This window comes from Bison bison, unplaced genomic scaffold (assembly GCF_000754665.1).
Source record: "Bison bison bison isolate TAMUID 2011002044 unplaced genomic scaffold, Bison_UMD1.0 scf7180017864035, whole genome shotgun sequence".
Taxonomy (NCBI): Eukaryota; Metazoa; Chordata; class Mammalia; order Artiodactyla; family Bovidae; genus Bison; species Bison bison.
In genome coordinates this window covers 1,779,471-1,798,843 of record NW_011494607.1, presented here as the reverse complement: position 1 = coordinate 1,798,843, position 19,373 = coordinate 1,779,471, and the positions used below count along the sequence as shown (strand labels likewise).

Sequence of the window (19,373 nt, the reverse complement as noted above, 5' to 3'; positions counted from 1 at the left end):
AAGCTTAATTTACTGGTACTGCCATCTAAGTATTTGCTCACTGTTTCCAGGATTTCTGAAATCTCAATGGAGGTAGCTGAACCAGGACGCATCACAGCAGTGACTCCTCCAGCTCACTTGATAGAAAAATGTGATTGTCCCCCAGGCTATTCTGGCTTGTCCTGTGAGGTAAGCTGGCTCCAACTAACCTGCTTAAGCCCGACTTACTTAACCAGCTGAATGGAAATACTCCCAGGACCACCTTTAATGCAATCAGTTTTACTTTCAAGCATACCTTCAACCTACTTTATTTGACCTTCCACTCATAGTATGTGATTGCAGTAAGAAGAAGATGATGTTATTGTTTGCTAGAAGTAGGACTCATGACTCAAGGGAAATATTTAATAAAAATTAAAAGATTTGTAAAAATATGAAACAGGAAATAATGTTTTCTTAAGGCCCACTTACTGCATCTGATATGTTTTCTTGGCACTTTTTTATGAACAGTTAGAGACATTGAAACTTCAGTGATTATGAGATAAGATTAATTGGGATTTGAGAGAATTTGAGAGACTGTTTTAAAATACAGTATGTCAGAACTTAGGCAATAAATATCAGACTTTTCCCTTTAATATAGGCTTCTCAAAAGGACATATAACTGGCACTGTTCCAGCAGTGCCACTCTCCTTCAGTCATTATATTTTTAAAACTGCATTGGTTACTTTCTGAGGTATTCCTTTGACTATCTTCAGAACCGGTGAATTTTCTAGATCTTTACTTTGTGGTGGTGGTTTAGCTGCTAAGTCGTGTTCAACTCTGCCAATGGACTATAGCCCACCAGGCTCCTCTGTCCATGAGATTTCCCAGGCAAGAATACTGGAGTGGGCTGCCATGTCCTCTCCAGAGGGTCTTCCTGACTCAGAGATGGAACCTGGCTCTCCTGCATTGTAGGCCAATTCTTTACCAACTGAACCAATTTAACTGTTAAAAATATTAAATCTTAATAGTGCTGTACTAAGTCACTTCCATGAAATTAAAAGACTCTTGCTCCTTGGAAGAAAAGCTATCACCAACCTAGACAACATTTTAAAAAGCAGAGACATTACTTTGCCAACAAAGGTCCATCTAGTCAAAGCTACAGTTTTTCCAGTAGTCGTGTATGGATGCGAGAGTTGGACTACAAAGAAAGCTGAGTGCTGAAGAATTGATGCTTTTGAACTGTGGTGCTGGAGAAGACTCTTGAGAGTCCCTTGGACTGCAAGGAGATGCAACCAGTCAATCCTAAAGGAAATCAGTTCTGAATATTCATTAGAAGGACTGATGCTGAAGCTGAAACTCCAGTACTTTGGCCACCTGATGCAAAGAACTGACTCCTTGGAAAAGACTCTGGTGCTGGGAAAGATTGAAGGCAGGAGGAGAAGGGGATGACAGAGGATGAGATGGCTGGATGGTAGCACCAACTTGATGGACATGAGTTTGAGGAAGCTCTTGGAGTTGGTGAAAGACAGGGAAGTCTGGCACACTGTGACTGAACTGAAGTCACTTCAGTCACGTCCAACTCTTTGCAACCCTATAAACCAATCTAAGAAGAAAGAATTTGTGCTGTAGAGCTGGAGCAAGCCATGGAGGCCCCTCCCAGGCCAGCCAGTTGCTGCACTGAGGGGTCTGAGGGAGAGGGACCGAGTGTGCAGGCAGTTACTAGGGTCTTGGGGATTTACCAGCTGAAGCCAAAGCAGGTTTATAAGCTGCACAAGGCTAAACTGTAGCCTGCCAGGCTCCTCTGTTCATGGAATTCTCCAGGCAAGAACACTGTAGTGGGTTGCCATCTCCTTCTCCAGGGGGATCTTCCCGACCAAGGAATCAAACTCGGGTCTCCTGGGTACTCCTGCATTGCAGGCAGATTCAGGGTATGATCTAGGGAAAGGTGAAATTGTTGACAACCTGGCCTGGGTTTGAATCTCTACTTCATTGTATACTAAGACTGAGGCCTTGTGCAGCTTATAAACCTGCTTTGGCTTCAGCTGGTAAATCCCCAAGACCCTGAGTAACTGCCACCACACCCGGTCCATCTCCTTCAGACCCCTCAATGCGGCAACTGGCTGGCCCAGGAAGGGCCTCCACAGCTTGCTCCAGCTCTACAGCACAAATTCTTTCCTCTTAGATTGGTTGATGGCCCCCCCACACACCAGTTAGATATTTTTAACATCTCTCGCATCTACTGCCCAAGAATCACAGAAAGACTAAATGAACTAGAACTTAAGCACTTATCACAGTGCCTGGTGGAGTCATTATTAGTTAATGTGGTTAATAGTATTATTACTGGAATAAATAGTTATACATCTGTGTATTTATTTATAAATATAGTGGACCCTTGAACAACTTAGAACTGCCTGGATCCACTTATGTATGAATTTTTTCAGTAAATATACAGTGGACCCTCCACCAGTTTCCATTCCATGGATCCAACCAACTGCAATCAAAAATTTCATCTGTGGTTGCTTAAATCCACTAATGCTGAATCCATGGATATGAGAGAGCCGAGTCAGATTTCAGGATCAATGGAGACTCCTGGAACTAATCTCCTGGCAGATAATGAGGAAGGACTATAATTTTGTATAGCTTTTGTAAATAGGATTTGAGAAGTTCTATTAAGTATGGTTTGCAAGGCAGGTGAAATACAACTTTAAAACAATGAACATGACTCTCCTGAGAGGTGGCATGGTATGATGAAAATAGAAAGGCATTTGGTTTGGGTGAATCCTGCCTAACTCCTCCAGATGAACAGGGCATTGGCTTTTTGTTATTGGACTTTGGGGTTTTTTTTTTAACTTGTACAATCATCATGTGGATTAATGTAAATGAAAATATAAATATAAAATCTCCATTGTAAATTGAAATGCCATTCAACTTAGCTATCATCATATGAATTTCACATAGTCATAAAACCATTTCATAAGAATAACTGTAAATATCTGTGAAATATTTTTGGAATAAATTTTTAGCTCTGTGACTGCTCTGAATGGCAATATTTATTTGAATGAACAAATAATCCATCTCCTTATTGTCATAACTCCTTCATACACATGTATACTTTTGCACATACACCAGTAACCATATCCCTGGAATAGGAAATGGCAACCTGCTCCAGTACTCTTTCCTGGAAAATTCCATGGACAGAGGAGCCTGCTGGGCTACAGACCATAGGGTCACAAATAGTTAGACTCAACTGAGTGACTTAGCACAATAAGTATGTTTATTGTACTTAAAATCACAACCCAATATGTGTGAAATATCAATATGTACACACAGTGGAGATGTGAAAAAATGAGACAGTGAAAAAGGCACATACAGAATATGCTACCTTTACAATGAGCATGAAAAAAGATAAAGAATTTGAGATTTTTCTAGACAAAAGGTGGAATTTTATTTATCCCAAGGAATGTTGGCCTGCACTCCTGTCTCACTGTGTGACCTTGGTCAATCCCTTAATTGCTATAGGCCTTAGTTATTATATAGTTAGCCAATCTATAAAATTACAGGTTGGGTTTTGTAGTTCCAACATTCTCTGGTTCTACGATATTATTTTTCTATACAACATATTGAGTAAGTAATCAAGATTGACCTTTAGATATCTCGAAAAGAAACTCACTACAGCTATGTTTTCTGCATTTATTTAAAAGAATACTCTTCCCTTATAAAGAAAAATATTAGCAAAGAAGCAAATTATTTTAATGCAATCTACTTTCACACATACACACATGCACACACCTTCCATTCCAGATTTTAAATGTTAAAACTCATCTTATTATAATCAACAAGCTTTTAAATAGTATATTCTAAAATGTACTTTCCTATTAATTGTAGTAAATTTCCATCATTATATGAAAATATAAATTAGCACAAATAAAGCAAATATTATATGAAAAAAAATCAAGAAAAACTAGACATACATACAAACTATGATCTGCATTGGTGGCTTCACCTATGTCCTGTGAATTTCACTTAAACTCCTATGGACAGACAATAATTAAAGTAATATCTTTAGTGGCAAGATTAGAGAATAAAGACCAATCTCTTATAATAAGGCACCTGAGGTTTTCTCCACAACCCATTGCCTCTAATCCATTATGCATCTTGTTTATAATTCATCTTGATTCTAAAGTGTAATTACTCAGGCATAAAATCTCATCATCAAAGCAAGAACTAAGGACAGGTTTAAAATAATACATCCCATTCTAATAACATATGCTTTGGGTCGTGAATACACAAAGCAATTCCTTTACAATATTTTCACCAAATGTAAGGTATTCTAGAGACATATGCATTTACAAGCTACTCATTTCATGTTTTTATACAGAAATGTGGTTGCAAATAAACAAAATTAAGTGTTAGTTACCATACAGCCAGTTGTGAGGACCTAGCATTGTCTATTACCTGTAGGATTATAATACTATAGCCCTGTTCATTGAAAATGTCAGTTCTAGAAATGATTACTTTTTATAATTTATCATTAGAAGTAGAGACTGGGTACCTTTAGATAGATATCAAATAAAAAACACAATTTCCTTATCACTTTTGCTGTTGTGGGAGCCATTTAGATTACCATACTTTACCTAAGCTGCTCCTCACTATTACCTCAGTTAACATTGTTTTCTCAACTGACCTAATCTCAGGTTAGGGTGTATGCAGAAACTGAAACTATTCATTGTTGAATATGTGGTTCTCTGCAATAAGACCATGGAAATCAGATATTCACAGATAATCTCTTGGTGATGTTTTGTTCATTTAATCATCTTTCCCCTTCCACCATGTTTTAATAGTGCTTCTGACTCATGGCTAAATGGTTAGTATATACTGGATCACCTCTCACAAACTGTCAGGTGACTGCCAAAAATACGTTTTTTAAATACTCAATGTATACCTATTACCAGCTCATAACACTCAAAAGACAAAATAGTAAGACAGACTTTTTTTCTTATACATGCATGCTTCTGGGGATGTCCTTTACCATTTTCATTGTACATGGAAGACCCAAAGACTCTTCATATTCATTAAATATTAAGGAACATGGTAGGGTAAGTGGCATACGTTGTAAGTGTGTTTCTCAATGCAGTAAAGAACAATTACCATTGGCTTTTTTTTTTTTTTTTTTAGTATATTCTCAATGACTAAAAAGTTATCTGGAATAGAAACAACTCATTGATTTATTAAAAATCAAGCACTGCACACACACATCATCTCATTTAATCCTCACAGCAACCCTGTTAAAAAACACACACACAACTGACCATTTATTGAGAGCTTACTGTATCCTTCACAACGTTACGTGCATTCCCTAATATACTGACACCAACATTGAGTGTATTGTGATTCTCATTTTATGGGTGAGGAAATGAAAGCCCAGGCAGGTTAGGAAACCTGCCTTTTATCACACAGTTAGAAGACAGTGAACAGCTATTTAAACCTGGCTCAAAAAACCTAGATACATGAATGTGTGCATGCATGCTAAGTCACTTCAGTCATGTCCAACTTTTTGTGACTCTATGGACTATAGCCTGCTAGGCTTCTCTGTCCATTGGATTCTCCAGACAATACTGGAGTAGGTTGTCAGGTCCTTCTCCAGGGGATCTTCCCAACCCAAGGATCGAACCAACATCTTTTATGTCTGCTGCATTGGAAGGCAGGTTCTTTACCACTAGTGCCACCTGGGAAGCCCCAGATACATTACTAGTCAGCCACTAAGTTCTGCAACACCCTTACATTCCAGGTGAGGAAACTTCAGTCCATAGTATTTAAAATCTGTACAAGTCATCTGTAGTAAGTGGTAGAACAGGAAATAAACCCAGGATTGTCTGATTGTAAAACCCATGTAAAGATACGAGAGAGTGTTTTTTACTAGCAACAGCAGAAGTGTCTATTTTTATTAAACTCTGAGGAGGACAGAGGGGTGTTGTGTAACCTCACACCTGGACCATGTTGGCTTTCTACTTCCTTTGTCTCACATTCCCTTTTCTCCTCCCTCCCACATTTTTGTACAGTTCAGTTCTAACATTTTGATGGAATACCATATTATGAAGACAAACATGGAAGGAGAGCAGAAGAAAATTGAGCTCTGAATAATTTCTGCACAAGAGAAGAAGAGAATTTGGGAAAAGTTTGAGTTAAGAAAAAAAGGGATAAGATTAGGACCATGTTTATTTACTTGCCTTTCAATAATTTTTTTATTTTGTTCCAGAATGGATTTTTAAACAGGACTTTAAAAAGTAGCTATTATCTTTCCTCTTTTGTTCTCAACTCAAACATAATGATTCTCATGAATTTTGCCCTAGTTGACTGAGAAGAAAAACATCTGATTTTAAAAAGCATCCTCAGCAATGTGAAAAACAGATTAAAAAAGTACAAATAAGATCCACAAGAGTAGGAGATTAAAGAGGAATATATGCATTTACATTCCTTTACAAAGTGTTTTAAATTTCTCTTGTATTGTGGAGTAGTCTTTTTTTTTTTTTGCTAACTCTTAGAAATTTGATCTGTAAAGACACACAATTAATCTGGAGTGTTAGAACTGTAGAAACTTCAGAAAACAACTGAGTTAATACATATGCTCATTTGTGGGATGAGGAAACCACATCTCAATGACACCAAGTGATTTGCCTGTATCCCTCAGGCAAAACAAACTTGGAAAATCAAGGTTTCTATATTCATTGATGTCACAGTGCCAGAGTCTGTATGCCCTTCAAAGACACACATTTCCAGCAGAGAGCGAGGAGCGTGCCAGTAATTCTCAATCCTGGCTGCTTATTAGACCCTCCTGTGAGTTTTACAACCAACACTGGCCCAGCTTTCCACCAATTATATGAGAATCTCTGGGGGCAGAGCCAGGTATCAGTATTTAAAGCTCCTCAGACGATTCTGTGTGCAGCCAGGGTTGAGAATCACAGAGACAGGCCTAGAAGCTTCCACATAGAGCTTGAGTTGAAGCCCAGACTTGTACTCCCCCTGGAGTGCTTTTCTACTTTGTCCTGCTCTTTCCAGAGAAGAGCCATAGCAATAAGAGAAATTGGGTATATTACAGTAAATTTCACCTGCCAGGGCTCCTTTAGATTTCAGTCCATAACATTGAATTGCATATGACTCCTCAATGAAAATGACCATCTCTTAATGTTACTCTTCTTGTAAGACCTGTTTTAAACTTCTGTTTGATTTAAAAAATAGAGCTAGGAACTCTCAGTTTGTGTGATCTTTAAAGACACCCCCCCCCCAAGAAAATATACCAGTAAAATAACAGTAAGTATATGGGTATCCAAGGATGAAATCTATACAAAAAAAATCCAATTTTATTCTACAGTCAGCATGCACCAGAGTTGGAACAACCTACGCTGTGTAACATTTTTAAATACACCTTAGATTGTTGCCTCAATTATGCTTAAATGAATTCCTGAGCCATAATTTCCAGACCTTAGTTGGTAACAATAGCAAAAATGAACCTTGATTTTGAATAATATGAATAAACTTATTCAAGTATCTGATTCTCCCACTATAAGATAAATAGGACTCCAAATATTTTGAATACTATTCCTGGTTCTATCAGCTTGCTCACATCCAGGACATTATTATATCTCATTAGAATTTCCTACAGACCAAGATAAAAGCAGAGAGAATCTTAAGTGCTTAATTGAAGTACTCTCACGTTATCCAAATCAAAACAAACAAGAGAGTGCAGATTATTGATCGTTTTCTTTTTCTAAGGAACCTCTACCTACTCCACCCTGGTTTGGTTCTTTTGGTCTAGAACCAAAAGAATGCAAAGGCATAAAGAAGTTCTTAATTTAATATTTTCCCCTGCTTATTCAGCAGTCACTTCTCTCATCAGTGGGAGCAAGATATCCTATGGAAAAAAGTTGACATGGATAACATCCCTTCATAATCTTTAGTGGAATCTGAAAAACTAGCTCCTACCTCTTACTCATAAATCAACAATGGCTGATAAATGCAGCAGCTTTGCATAATAAGAGATCTGAGCCCAGAACACAGGACTGTTCTCATTTCCTCTTCAGAGCAATGGGCTTTCTTCCAAAGAGCCAGTGATGTTTCTTGATAAATTTACATAATACACCCGAATGAAGATGGAAGCCTTGATTTTGCATGTGTCAGCTTTGTTAGCAGTTTCCTGTTTGCCCTCAGATTTTTATTGCAAGATGAAAAAAACTACACCATTTTATTGGTGGCCTGATATTCCCAAGACATGTAAAGCTCTTATTATTTTGAATTTCTTACTTTTATAGTCTTTAAATTATACCTATATAAATAATGCAACTGCAATACTTTTTATTATTTAATTTTTTGCTGAGTCTCATTGGACGTTTGCTAGCTACCCATCAAGCACAGTAGAGACAGCTTTTAGGTTGTCAAGGACACTGGGATTCTCTCTTTAGGCCATATGACAATTTTATTTAAAAACAAACTTCTTCCTCAAGAAAAAAGACTATGTGAAGTTTGCTCAGGCTGAGTGGTATTTGCAAATGACAACTTTCCTTTGCTAACATCTGATAACACAGATGCTGCCTGTATACTTGATGGACCAGGCAGAAATACACATTAGAAATCAAAAGTGACATTCACTGTTTGTAAGTGGTGTTGCCTTTCCCACTGATGGGACGAAAAATATCTTTCTTTTTTACTACTGAAGAACCCAAGTTTTGCTAAAGAAAGCTTTCCAAGTTGGCTCTCCTAATTGGCTCCTTTTTCTTTCAGACATGCACGCCAGGATTTTATCGACTGCGTTCTGAGCCGGGTGGCCGCACCCCTGGAGCAACCCTGGGAACCTGTGTTCCTTGTCAGTGTCATGGACATAGCAACCTGTGTGACCCTGAAACCTCCATATGCCAGGTATTCACCTGAGCCTTTCTTGAATAAAGCCCACGTTCTCGTTTCTCCTTACACATATTCATAAACTGAGTGCAGAGATCAGCTAACCTGCAGGGAACTTAATTGTATACATATATGTGTGAGTGTGTGTGTGTAAGAAATATTTGAAGAAAAGACATCGTGCTGCTGCTGCTAAGTCACTTCAGTCGTGTCCGACTCTGTGCGACCCCATAGATGGCAGCCCACCAGGCTCCCCCATCCCTGAGATTCTCCAGGCAAGAATACTGGAGTGGGTTGCCATTTCCTTCTCCAATGCATGAAAGTGAAAAGTAAAGTGAAGTCGCTCAGTCGTGTCTGACTCTTAGCAACCCCATGGACTGCTATGCATTTAAAAAATAATTTAAAAATTATAACTGGAAAAATCACTGCTCATATCAAGAAATAGTATATTAATACCAACAGCATCTTAGACAAGTACCAGAATCGGAGAAGGCAATGGCACCCCACTCCAGTACTCCTGTCTGGAAAATCCCATGGATGGAGGAGCCTGGTAGGCTGCAGTCCATCGGGTCGTGAAGAGTCAGACATGACTGAACGACTTCACTTTCACTTTTCACTTTCATGCATTGGAAAAGGAAATGGCAACCCACTCCAGTGTTCTTGCCTGGAGAATCCCAGGGACAGGGGAGCCTGGTGGGCTGCCATCTATGGGGTCGCACAGAGTCAGACACGACTGAAGCGACTTAGCAGCAGCAGAATCACAAGGGTTTTTTTTTCTGATTATAATTAAAAATAAACTCTTTGTAAGAAATTAATAAATTATAGAAAAGTATTAAGGAAAAAAGTCATCAAAAATTCAAGATAGACATTTAATATTTAATGTGTTTCCCACCAATTTTATGTATTTGCTTATAAAGAAGATTTATATGATACCATAGGTGTAGTTTTATGTCCTGAATTTTTAAAAAAATGTACATATCATGAGCATATTATGTTGCTAGTCTTTACAATCTTTACAGTCTTTGATTTGATATCCCATAATTTAACTTTTTAAAGAATTTTTAATTGCTCTTTTTTTTTTTATTGTTGTGATATTCCTGCTAAAACCCCATTTTCTCATCCCTGGAGCAATCAGGACTGTGGAGAAATTCAAGTTTTCCATGTCACCACTTGGGGCCCCCAAAATCTAATCCCACACAGCTCTGGGTATCTCTGCTGAATTCCTTCACCACCTCTTCTAGTCTTCTGAAACCCCCGTGGAGCCTTGTGGAACTCATGACCAGAAATCAGCAAAATCCCTACATAATCTCCCTCTTCCCTTGATTTCCTCTTCATTTGCTCAAAGTGAAACGCGGTTTCCCAACACATTGCTCCCCAGCCATGCTCTCAAGTGAAAGCCACTGTTTTTCCTCACACTCTTCATTCCCCTGAGCCTGAAGGTGGGGCCACTTTCATATCATCCTTTTCTCTTCTGTAACAACCCCCAGCTTTGAATCTCACGTCTCCATTCATTTGCCCACTGTACCTGCTTGTTGAAGCCACATTCTAACCCTCAGGTCACCTACCACATTCCTGGAAGATTTTTCATTTGCATCATTGCCATTCACTGTAGCACCACTTCTGTCATAATTCCTACTGATTCTGATGCCCATAAAATGAACTCCTCCACACCCTTAACTTTAGTGTCTTGTCCTCACTCCACGAGCCTTTCCAAGAACTTGTCATTATCAGGAACTGAGAGCTTCTATAGTCTCAAGGTAAACCATCCTCTCCTTTGACTGGAAATGGCTACCCATTCCATTATTCTGCCCTGGAAAATTCCGTGGACTATGTAGTCCATGGAGTTGCAAAGAGTTGAACATGACTGAGTGACTTCACTTTTCATTTCTTAATACTTCAGCGTCAACATTTTTAGTCTCATCATTGACATTCACATCTTTTATCGTTCCTTGTGACTCCCATGCCCTCACTTTCTAACCAGCTTAATATCCATGTGGAGAAGGCAATGGCACCCCACTCCAGTACTCTTGCCTGGAAAGTCCCATGGATGGAGGAGCCTGATGGGCTGCAGTCCATGGGGTCGCTGGGAGTCGGACACGACTGAGCAACTTCACTTTCACTTTTCACTTTCCTGCATTGGAGAAGGAAATGGCAACCCACTCCAGTGTTCTTGCCTGGAGAATTCCAGGGATGGGGGAGCCTGGTGGGCTGCTGTCTATGGGGTCACACAGAGTTGGACACGACTGAAGTGACTTAGCATAATATCCATGAGCCTTCTTTATTATCGCTGCTTTGTAATGTTCATTTTTCTTATTACTACTCATTTACTGACCTGAACGATTAGTGTTCAGGTCTTCATTGTATTTGATTTATTAGCAGTGTTTGCTGCTCTGAGTCACCCATTCCTCTTGAAGCTTTTGTTCAGTTTAATTTTCTGGACATGGTATTCTCGGGATTTTCTTGGTAAAGTCTGCTCTTTGATAGTTTTCTTTTCTGTTTTCTCCTCATTACCTGAAATCAATACATTGATATTCCTAGGACAGAATCCTTGGAGCAATTTGCTTCTCTAACAATATTCATTCTCATGGTGATCTCCCCCAGGCAATGACTTTCAATATCTATACTGAGATTGCATAGTATTTACCATTATTTCTATGATTACATTTTAGATCCAACTTTTTAATCTTTCCAGAATTTATTATAATGTGGGGAGATAATTTTTCTTCAAATATGTTACTTTAAAGAAATATTTACTTAATAATATTTCCTTTTCTCCTTGACACATCATGGTGTCTGAATATATACTTATTTCTTTTACTCGTGTTAAGATATGTTTTAAAGAGCATCTATTCTTTTCTCCTTACATTTTAGTTCCTATTATAATGCCCTGATTACCTTCATTTTATGGTAAATTATAAATTCTAGTAAAGCAAGGCTGTTTGCTACACTTCTTTTTCTAATTTTCTTAGCTTATTGTACTTATATATTCTTTCAAATGACATTTTGATTCACTATTTCCTCTCTTCCCCAAAAAATAGCACTAGAATTTTTATTTGAAGTGTATTAAGCAGTTCATAAACAATCATCATCTTTACACTATTGAATTATCCTCCCTAAACCTTAAGAATATGATACTCTTTACTTTCAAACATTTTATGTTTCATAGTTTTTTTAGTATTACCTATATGGGCTATGCATTTCTTATGTTAAAATTATTGCCACGTATCTTACATTTTCTTATTAATGGTAAGCATTATATTTTTTATTTCAATGTATTTATTAACTGGTCATTACTGGTAAATATTGACAAAATAGATTTTTTACATGTTTTTTAACATTCAACTACTTTCTTTCTAGCTCTAGACATTTCTTAGTTGACTCAGTTATTTTTATATTTACAATATTTTCAAAAAACTATATATGTGTCTTCTTTGCCAGAGCTATCTCTCATATAATACTTACATAGTTTTGCTTTAAGTCTCAAAAAATGTTATATAGAAGGGTGGTCAGCTTCCTATCTTATTAATGATTTTAATAAGAATGACTCAGATCTTTTATCACAAAGTACAATTCTGGCGATTAGTTTAACGTAAATAATTTTCATCCTATTAAGACAACTTTTTATTCCTGACTTCTTAAAGACTATCTTCTTTCAATCAAGACAGAATATGGAAATTTATAATATGCTTATTTGTGAGGACTGGAGTGGAGGTGTAGATACTAACCATCCTTGAATTCTTGAAATAATTGTCATTTGGTTTAAGGGTAATGTTTTTTCCCAACTTTCTGGCCAGTAAAATTCAATAGATAATTTCAGAGGTGGTTAACATACATTCTTAAGTGAGAATTAAATACATTTTTCTTTCTTATGCTATCTTCACCGTAAATTATAATAGTAATGTCACTCCATATGATGCTGGGAAAAATTGAGGGCAGGAGGAGAAGGTGGGCGGCAGAGGATAAGATAGTTGGCTAGCTTCACTGACTCAATGGACATGAGTTTGAGCAAACTCCAGAAGATGGTCAAGGACAAGGAAGCCTGATGTCCTGCAGTTCACAGGGTCACCAAGAATCAGACACAACTTAGCAACTGAACAACAATGAATAATTTAGAAGTCCTCATAAAAGATACAGTTTAATTTCATTTTTATTTCAGATAAAAGTTGTTGTATTTATACTGTCCGTACTCTTTTGACCAACTGATTATTATAACCACTTTTGGGCCAACAATTCTTACTGTAAGCTCTATTTTCTGAGATATCCCTATGTGAAATCAAAATAAATACATAAAAGCATCAGACATACACAGCTAGTATAAATTATTGTGGTCTGAATTTTTATATTTTCCATCAGGGAGCTTACAACTTTTGAGGTTAGGCAACTTTGCTCATCTTTGAAACACTTCATGAGACAAATAGGAAATAACTATGATTACTCCAATGCTATATCTGAAGCAACTGAAGCATACAGATTTCTTTACTATTTTTACTGTGTTTCCCAGTTAAATATCATATCCACTACACAGTGCAATACCCTCTGTGTTGGCATGGTGGTTATAAACATGACTCTGGTCAGACTGCCTTGATTCAAATTCTGGCTTCATCCATTATGGGCTGTGTAAGCTTAGTCAACTTATTTAACCTCAATGGCATCTTAATTTCCTCATTTATAAAATGAAGATAATAATAGTACTGAATCATAGAGTTTTTCTATGGATTCAATGAAATGCTAGGTAAAAGGCTTAGAACGTTACTTGGCACATGATAAGCTCTATAGTAGAAGTTATGGCTATGATGATTAATGATAATAAAGATGTTAATTACCATACATATTATCCACCATTTATAGTCTAAGAACCAGATGATAATTAATCAAAAATTATTGTAAAAAGCATTGCTATATCTAATGCTATGCCAGATTTTCTCTTATCTTGTTTTTTCTTTTCCTTTATTCCTTTCTTCAGAAATAAAGAGTAGAAAAATACTGTAGAAAATTTCACAAGCTAAACATTTCACCTGTAAAATAAAACTCACATCACTTTATAACTACCCTCTTAATAATTCTTAATGACACTTACAAGAGAGCTGTTGCTTCTTCGTAGATGCTAATAAATCCTACACATAGGCATGTTATTACCAATATCTAAGTTACCATTGCCTCTTAAGGAAAACTTTCTTCAAAATGAAATAGTAAAACCTACAAAATATTGAACCTCATGCCAGAAGGGGGAGAAGAGGTAGGTGATTTAATACTGATCCATACACACACACACACATACACACACACGCACGCAATCATAAAAATAGATAAGATAGTCAGAGTTTTAAGAGTTTATATAACACATCTATAGCTTTGTCTTTTTATACACATATATATTCTCATTGAATTTTCACTAAACCTATAGTCAATATTGGGCTTCCCAGGTGCCACTAGTGGTAAAGAACCCAGGAAACATAAGAAACACTGGTTCGATCCCTGGGTTGGAAAGATCCCCTGGAGGAGGAAATGACAACCCACTCCAGTATTCTTGCTTGGGAAATCCCACAAACAGAGAGCCTGGCAGGCTATAGTCCATAAGGTCACAAAAAGTAGGACATGACTGAGTGACTTACATAGTCAATATTATTTCTCCAACATTTTACATGGGAATATTGAAATCTCAGGTGGCACAAATAACTTTCTCAAGACTAAACAAGTTGTGAAAATATTATTTTTACTCTATCACAATTCTTATTTTAAAATGAAAGGATAAAGTAAATCTCTATCATTGACCTGCTCTGTTGTCTGTAACACTGTCAGTCTCCATGGTTAAGCAATTAGTTCCATCTTCAGTAAACTCATAACTAGAATCTACTGTGTTTAAGTCTTTTTAAAATAAACCTTATCTTATTTAATCTATCTTACCAAGGTAGAAATTATTAGTATTTTATTACAACTCTGAAAATTAATCCTAAAAAATTTTAAGTAACTTACAGAGCCTTCAGTAAAAAGTATTAGAATCAGGTTTCAAATCTAGTACAAAATAATACTTGCTGATTATGGGTGAGAGTAATCATACTTTTAGCTGATTGAATGAGTGTGATTTTGAAGGTCCAGGTGAATTTTACCCCAGTGTATTAATAGAATCTGCAATGTGATTAAGAGCTGTATATGAAAAAAATTTGCAAAATCATGAAAATATGAAATTTGTCACAGGATGGAGAACAATAAAGTGTCATACCAGGTTTTAAAAAGGAAAGTAGAATGTAAGAGACAGATTGAGTTTGATCTCCAGTGAAACATAATGTTTATTAGCTATCAGAATAGGTTCCCTTAAAATAAGATGTATCAGGCTAATTGCTTGAGTTATGATGTATATAACATCTGAGACCATAGTTCCATGATTCTCAGTATAATTTCACATTCATCAGAGAATGTAATAAATGATGTGTCAAACTTAGTAAAAAAGATTAACAGCTACTATGTGTCCAACTTTATGTATGTACCAGAACCAGGGCTTGCCACTGTAGATAATCTTTTCTCATTTATTCTTACAATAAATTGATGAGAAAGGATTATTCCTTCTAATACAGCTGATAAAATGATGCTGAGAGAAATTAAATAATTTGCTTAAGTCATAAGCCTAAGAGTCAGATCTATGGTTCAAACTCTGGTTTGTTCAGATGGGCATTTGATAGAACATTTCATTATATGCTCACAAACAGGGCTGAAAATATAGGCCAAATAGTGATCAGTTAACAGGTTCAGTGGATGTAGAAGCTGCTAAACAGCATAACCTAGAATAAGCTCTAGAGATGTCTCCATTGATGAGGCATAGGATTTGTGTTTGACCCCGTCATGTTCAAAATCTTTATCAGTGATTTGAATGAAATCTATCAAATATTCAGATGATGTAAAGTGTTGGATGCTGTCAATAATCAAAAAGAGCCTGGCAGGTAGAATTATGAGCCACGATTAACAAGGTTAAATTAATAGAGTAGGTTTTGAACTTAGGCTCACTTGTTTATTCATTCTTGAGGCATTTTTTAATAAGTATTACCATGTTCAGGCATAGTGGTGGGTTCTGGGAATATAAAGATAAGGAATGTGTGGGTATTGCCCTCTAGGAATTTATATACTAGTGTTTAAGGTAAAAAACAGAGGGAATGACATATAATAGCAATTTCTATGAAATAGGAGTTCTTATTTTACTATATAGATTCACTTGTATAAGATCAAGATCAAGGATGGAAGTATGTTAAATATATTTGTGAGATTTAGAATCTCTATTTTAAGAGAAATTCTGACTAATCAGGGTTGTTAACTGTTTAGCTCGAAAAAAAGATTTAGGAAGTAATAATGTACTTAAGATATTTGAAGACTTTCCCTGGGAAATGGAAATTAGACTTAATCTGCATAGCTTCAGGAGGCAGAGCTTGGGTCCCTAATTGAAATTAGAGTGAAACATTTTCAATCAGCACAAGGAAAAGCTTTGTGAAAGTAAAAGTGTTAGTCACTCAGTCCTATCCGACTCTGTGACCCCATGGACTGTAGCCCATCAGGCTCCTCTGTCCATGGGATTCTTCAGGCAAGAATACTGGAATGGGTAGCCATTGTCTTCTCCAGGGAATCTTCCCAACCCAGGGATCAAACCCAGGTCTCTTGCACCACAGGCAGTCTTTACCTTCTGAGCCACCAGGGAGGATTTAATCTGCATAGCTTCAGAAGGCAGAACTTGGGTTACTAACTGAAAATTAGAGTGAAACAAGTTTTCATTCGGCATAAGGAAAAACTATGTAGCTTATGGTTATACAAGATGAAAAGGGCTGCCGTTGAGAATCCATGCATTTAATAATATGTCAAGGAGTGTGAAGAGGCATCCCTATAAAGAAAAATAGTAACTTCTCACCTTAGTTCAAAGATACCAAATATTAATACAATATTCATTTGATTTAGTGGAAGGAATGAATACCCCGTTTTCCCATGTACAAAAAACAAAAACGAATGCTATATATTGTAATCTACTATTGAAATGATACTGGCATATATTAATCTCCAGATTATTAAACTTCTCTTTAGGCATCTAACACATAAAATTTTTTTCTAAAGATTAATTTCTGTATAAGAAAAATATTATGTCCTCTATTTCAAAGGAAACAGGAAAGTCATATGAAAGATTGATGTAAAAAGTTTCAAAAATAACATCATGATTTGTGTGCTGTGTTTGTGGGGCTAAGTGGGGCATTTAATTCAGTTAACCAAGTTTAGTATGTCAGCAACCCTGTGAAAGATTGACTGTCCAGAGAAAGTTCAAGTATTTGCTTTCTCTGCGTAGAAATTACACAGAGTTGTAGGTATAAAAGAAGCAAGCCATATTTTTAAATATCTGTATTTTTAGTAATGATCAGCATTATTTTTTGTGTTGACTCACTTATCAGTGTTACAGTAGGTTACATAAATAATTTATTATGCAGGTTGTTTTTTTTATTTTTTTACAAAGGCAAATGTTAACAATTATTGTTTAAGATACCATGTATTTTGGGGCATCTGCTCATTTCTATAACTATAAAGTATGTTCTTAAAGCACTCCCCAGTTAACACTCTTTCATCATTTGGCAACTTGCTGAATGATTTGAGACTGGAATTCACAGATAATTATTTTATCTTGGAACCATTATCTCTCACTATGCTACTGTTAAATATGAAATGGCTATTTTCTTGCTAAAATACAAGTGATTCCTTTGGATGATTGAAAAAGAGAGGATTATGGTACTTAAATCAGTATCCAAATACGACAAATCCTCTTTCCCTGCTAGCCACCTTACTGTAAATTCTTTAGACTTGAAACTTGACCTTTTCATCTTAAGAAGCCTAACCAGTATTCATCTATAATACCTAGAAAGTACATTCATTTATGCAGTCATTTCATTCAAAATAGTCATTGAATGTCAACATATTTCAGCCACTGTGTTGAGCAAGGAGAATTTAGCCCAGACTTCAGGCATCAGGGAATGTTTATCAGAGAAAGAGACAGTGAAAATGAGAGCTGAATGAATACGTGTTAGCCAAGTAAGAGGAGGAAAAACATCCCAGAACAAGATATTTGCATATGAAAACTCCCAGAGGTAAGAGGAAGCACTGCATAATTTGAGAATTTCAGATAGTCCTATATAGCTTTAGCATACAGTGTGAAGGTTACAGTGGCTAGACGGAAGACTGGAGGAGTAAGCAGAGGCTGAATTATAAAGGTCTTTCTTGCTATGCCAGAGAGATGATAGTGACCCCAAATTAAATGGGAAATACAGGAGTATTAGGAGATTTTGAAAGAGATGAGCTTAATTTTTGAGGTTTCTCATTCAAATACTTTTGTGGTATACAAGAAGATCTATCTAAGAAGCAATTAGAAACTTAAGTATGGAACTCATTAGAGATCGATATTAGGCAGAATATATAAAATTTAGACTTTGGGAAAGATAGATGATAGCTGCTATGCTATGCTATGTGCTGTCACATCAGTCATGTCTGACTGTTTGTGACCCCATGGACTGTAGCCCACCAGGCTCCTCTGTCCATGAGATTCTCCAGCAAGAGTACTCCAGCAGGTTGCCATTTCCTCTTCCAGGGGATCTTCCCGACTCAGGGATGGAACTTGCTTCCCTTATGTCTCTTGAATTGGCAGGCGGGTTCTTTACCACTGGCACCACCTGGGAATCTCTGATAGCTGAAGTTCTAGTAATGGTTGAAATGACAAAGGTAGAAAATGTAGGAAAGAGAAAGAAAAGAAATGAGAGCCAAAGTTAGAAAGGACCAATCTTACTCAACAGAAAGAAGAAAAAAAATCCATGAAGGAAGATAAAAAAGAGTAGCCACAGAGGGAGGAAATCACTCAGTACACTGTACTATTAGAGAAACCATTTTATTGTTCAGTCACTAAGTCATGTCCAAATCTGTAACCCCATGCACTGAAGCATACCAGGCTTCCTGCCCTTCACTATTTCCCAGAGCTTGCTCAAACTCATGTCCATTGAGTCAGTGATGCCATCCAACCATCTCATCCTCTAATCATCCCTTTTTCCTTTTGCCCTTAATCTTTCCCAGCATTAGAGCTTCTTCCAATGAGTGAGCTCTTTGCATCAATTGGCCAAGTATTGGAGCTTCAGCATCAGTCCTTCCAATGAATATTCAGGGTTGATTTCCTTTAAGATTGACTGGTTGGATCTCTTTGCAGTCCAGGGGACTCTCAAGAGTCCTCTCCAAAACCACAGTTCAAAAGCATCAATTCTTCGGCATTCAGCCTTTATGGTTCACCTCTCACAGCTGTACATGACTACTGGAAAAACCATAGCTTTGACAATGTGGACCTTTGTCAGCAAAATGATATCTCTACTTTTTTAATATGCTGTCAAGATTTGTCATAGCTGTTTTCCTAGGAGCAAGCATCTTTTAATTTCATTGCTGCAGTCACCATTCACAGTGATTTTGGAGCCCAAGAAAATAAAGTCTGTCACTATCTTCACTTTTTCCCCCATCTATTTGCCATGACGGAT

At 36.9% G+C, this 19,373-nt stretch overlaps 1 protein-coding gene across 3 annotated transcripts in view; it reads left to right on the top strand.

Annotated features, from left to right (window-relative positions):
• LAMA2 (laminin, alpha 2) overlaps nt 1-19,373 on the top strand; it is a 705,371-nt gene that overhangs the window by 480,147 nt on the left and 205,851 nt on the right. For all 3 annotated transcript variants that reach the window (XM_010834646.1, XM_010834645.1, XM_010834644.1), the window contains exons 28-29: nt 51-168; nt 8,734-8,868. In XM_010834646.1, coding sequence (XP_010832948.1) covers nt 51-168; nt 8,734-8,868 — 253 coding nt within the window. The remainder of the gene's footprint in view (nt 1-50; nt 169-8,733; nt 8,869-19,373) is intronic.